General features: G+C 45.6%; 1 protein-coding gene across 1 annotated transcript; it reads left to right on the plus strand.

Annotated features, from left to right (window-relative positions):
- Positions 1 to 297: 297 nt before the first annotated feature.
- On the plus strand, positions 298 to 2,178 carry LOC308088333 (dolichyl-diphosphooligosaccharide--protein glycosyltransferase subunit 2-like; the record flags this gene model as incomplete). The annotated part of the gene is made up of 1 exon (XM_080432740.1): positions 298 to 2,178. The coding sequence occupies one exon, from the start codon at positions 298 to 300 to the stop codon at positions 2,176 to 2,178; it is 1,881 nt and encodes a 626-aa protein (XP_080288866.1).
- Positions 2,179 to 3,009: the final 831 nt, after the last annotated feature.

The raw sequence follows: 3,009 nt of genomic DNA on the forward strand, positions 1-3,009 counted from the left end.
CAGACTAATCGATTTAGTCTATTATTAAAATATCGAATCTTCGTGTCGGTTTGTTGATATAAGAAAAAACGAAACCTTGCTTCTCAATTATTTGATTATAAGTTGTATTGGTTTCTATATATTATGTTTGGTTAATTGTCCTGCCCTACACAGAACTTCATATTTGGGCATAGCTGTCATCATAGTGACTTCATAGTGATGATGTGAGCGTCAGTGCTGCTCAGCTTAAAACCGGCCTTCACACCAAACATCTGGTGCAGAATCAAGGTGTCTGGTGTTGTTTTGCATAGTAATACAATGGCGCCTTATAGATTTTTAGGCTTATTTCTTCTCGTCCTGGCAGTTGGAGCCCAGGCTCTCTCACCATCTCATTACCTGTCACTGTCGGATGTGGGGAGACTGCAAAACCGACTGAGTCAACCTTTCACAGACCTAGAATCGGCGTACTACTCTATTGTTGGTCTAGCCAAACTTGGAGTCTCTGTTCCTGATCAAAGTGAGGCATGCCAGTTCCTTAAGTCCCAGCTCGACCCTTTGAGTCTTGATTCTCTCTTCTTCGCTGCTGAGGCCAGTCAAGCCCTGTCGGGATGTGAGATTCCTGTGTTCGATGAAACCCACAACATCCTCTTGGCTGCAGTTAGTGATGACTCGACAGTGATTCAGATCCACCGCGCTGTGAGTGCGCTCAGCTCCCTGGGGCTTCCTCTGGCGTCTCAGAAAGCAGTTGGTGCCCTGGCAGGCCGCATCAACAAAGAGGACAATATAATGGCCAAAACAATAGCCCTGCAAACAGCAGCCCGCCTCTCACAGCAGGCAGAGCTTGGAGGAATACTGGAGGAGATTGAGGATCTGACGGCTCATTTGGATGATCTGGGTGGCGTCTACCTCCAGTTTGAAGAGGGACTGGAGGCAACTGCCCTGTTTGTGACTGCTGCTTATTCGCTGTCAGACCATGTAGATAAAGCGCCCCCTCTAAAGGAGGACCACGTCATCCAGCTGGTGAACTCCATCTTTAGCAAGAAGTCCTGGGACTCTCTGGCTGAGGCTTTCAGTGTGGCAAGTGCTGCTGCTGTCCTCTCTAACAACCGCTTCCATGTACCAGTTATTGTCACTGTCCAGGGCCCAGCTACAGTCTCACACAGCCAACCAACATTGCAGCTCCTTGTCACCAATGTCCTTTCTCAGCCCCTGGCCTCAGCCAATGTGCAGGTGGAATCTGCTTCTGCTGTGGCCTCCAAGAGTGTCATACTCAGCCAAGCACCTTTCACCCTCAGAGATGGTGTTTTTGAACTGAACTTCATGTCAAGCCAACCAGCCGGCGGATACTACCAGTTCACTGTCGCTGTGACTGGAGACGACCGATTGGTTGCCAATCATGTTGAGCTGAAAGTAAAGGTGTCCACCAAGGTGGCCATTAACAATGTTGACCTTTCTGTCGTGAATAAGGACCAGAGCATTGGCACATTGACCACCGGGGTGGACTATCCTAATAAAGCCAAGATCTACTTCACAGCAGACAGCTACCAGAACTTTGTCATGTTCTTCCAGCTGACTGACGTTAACACAGGAGTCAACCTCACCCCTCACCAGACCTTTGTGATGTTGCGTAATCAGAAAACCGGCCAAGAGGTTGTGTTTGTGGCTGAGCCAGACAGTAAGAAACTTTACAAACTTGAGCTGGACATAGCTGAGCGGAACGTCGAGTTTGATTTGAAGTCTGGCACCTACTCTCTCCATCTCATCGTTGGGGATGCGACCCTGGAGAATCCCATTTTGTGGAATGTGGCAGATGTTGATCTGAAGTTTCCCAGAGAGGAGGCCCTCACCATCATGCAGCCAAAGACCCTTTACATGCCCAAACCAGAAATACAACATCTGTTCAGGGAGCCGGAGAAGAAGGCTCCTAGGATAGTATCCAATACCTTCACTGCTCTCATCCTCTCTCCATTTCTACTGCTGCTCGTTCTGTGGTTTAAACTTGGGGCCAATGTTTCCAACTTCAGCTTCTCTCCCAGCTCTATTCTGTTCCATATATTACATTCAGCCATGCTGGGCCTAATGTACGTTTATTGGATGTACCTTAACATGTTCCAGACCCTTCTGGGTCTAGCTGTCATAGGCAGTCTTACGTTCCTTGCCGGGAACTGCATGCTTTCCCAGAAAGCAGTCAAGAATTAGGGCTACAGCAAAACTACAAAACTACAGTTTTGCTAAACACTAAACCCTACTCCCTGAACTGAATGAACCCATTTGTTGAATCAATCACTCTTGAAGAACTTTAAAGTCCCTGTTCATATGTCCCATGGTGTGGTTTAAAACCTCATCTCTTCAATAAATCCATAAAATCAATAAATGTCAGATATTTTTCTACCCAAATGCATCCACATTACCGGAAGCTGTACTGCACCTTTTTCTTTGCTCTATCTTTGACCACATTTAATATTCCATAATATCCTATGAATTTTGCAAACGTTTGATTGATCCACAACATTTTGGTAATCCAAGACTATGCACTCCAAACTCAATCACTGACTTGTGGACGCGATGCACAGGCATGTCATGTTAAGAGGCAGTGCTACTTTATTTTCGTCCAACGTCCCTGCATACTTCCTCGTTCATTTAGTGATTGGCATTAGTGTGTAACGTGACGACGCCACACCTCATCTGAGTTGCGCGCCCTGCATCAAACCTATTTTCAGTGAATGCTAGTCTGAAGACCAGAATTTAGTGGTAAAACTCGTTTTGATGATACACCTCATCGATGTATTGTGCTAATAAACTACCAGGATTTTCACAGGCAAGCTTTAAAAAAAACATGAACATAACAAAAAACATGATTTGGGGAGAGTGGGTCTTTAAACACTGTTCAGGTAGACAATTCGCAAATCTCATCCATTCATTTTGCAAAACTCTAAGCACACGCACTGTGATCCCCTTGATAAACACAGGCGGCACAATGTAAAGGTAGAGTGAGTGATCTTTTTTTCTTCTTTTTTTTAACAGAAAAGT

The sequence above is a fragment of the Gymnoscopelus braueri genome, assembly GCF_963280865.1.
Source record: "Gymnoscopelus braueri genome assembly, chromosome: 1".
Taxonomy (NCBI): Eukaryota; Metazoa; Chordata; class Actinopteri; order Myctophiformes; family Myctophidae; genus Gymnoscopelus; species Gymnoscopelus braueri.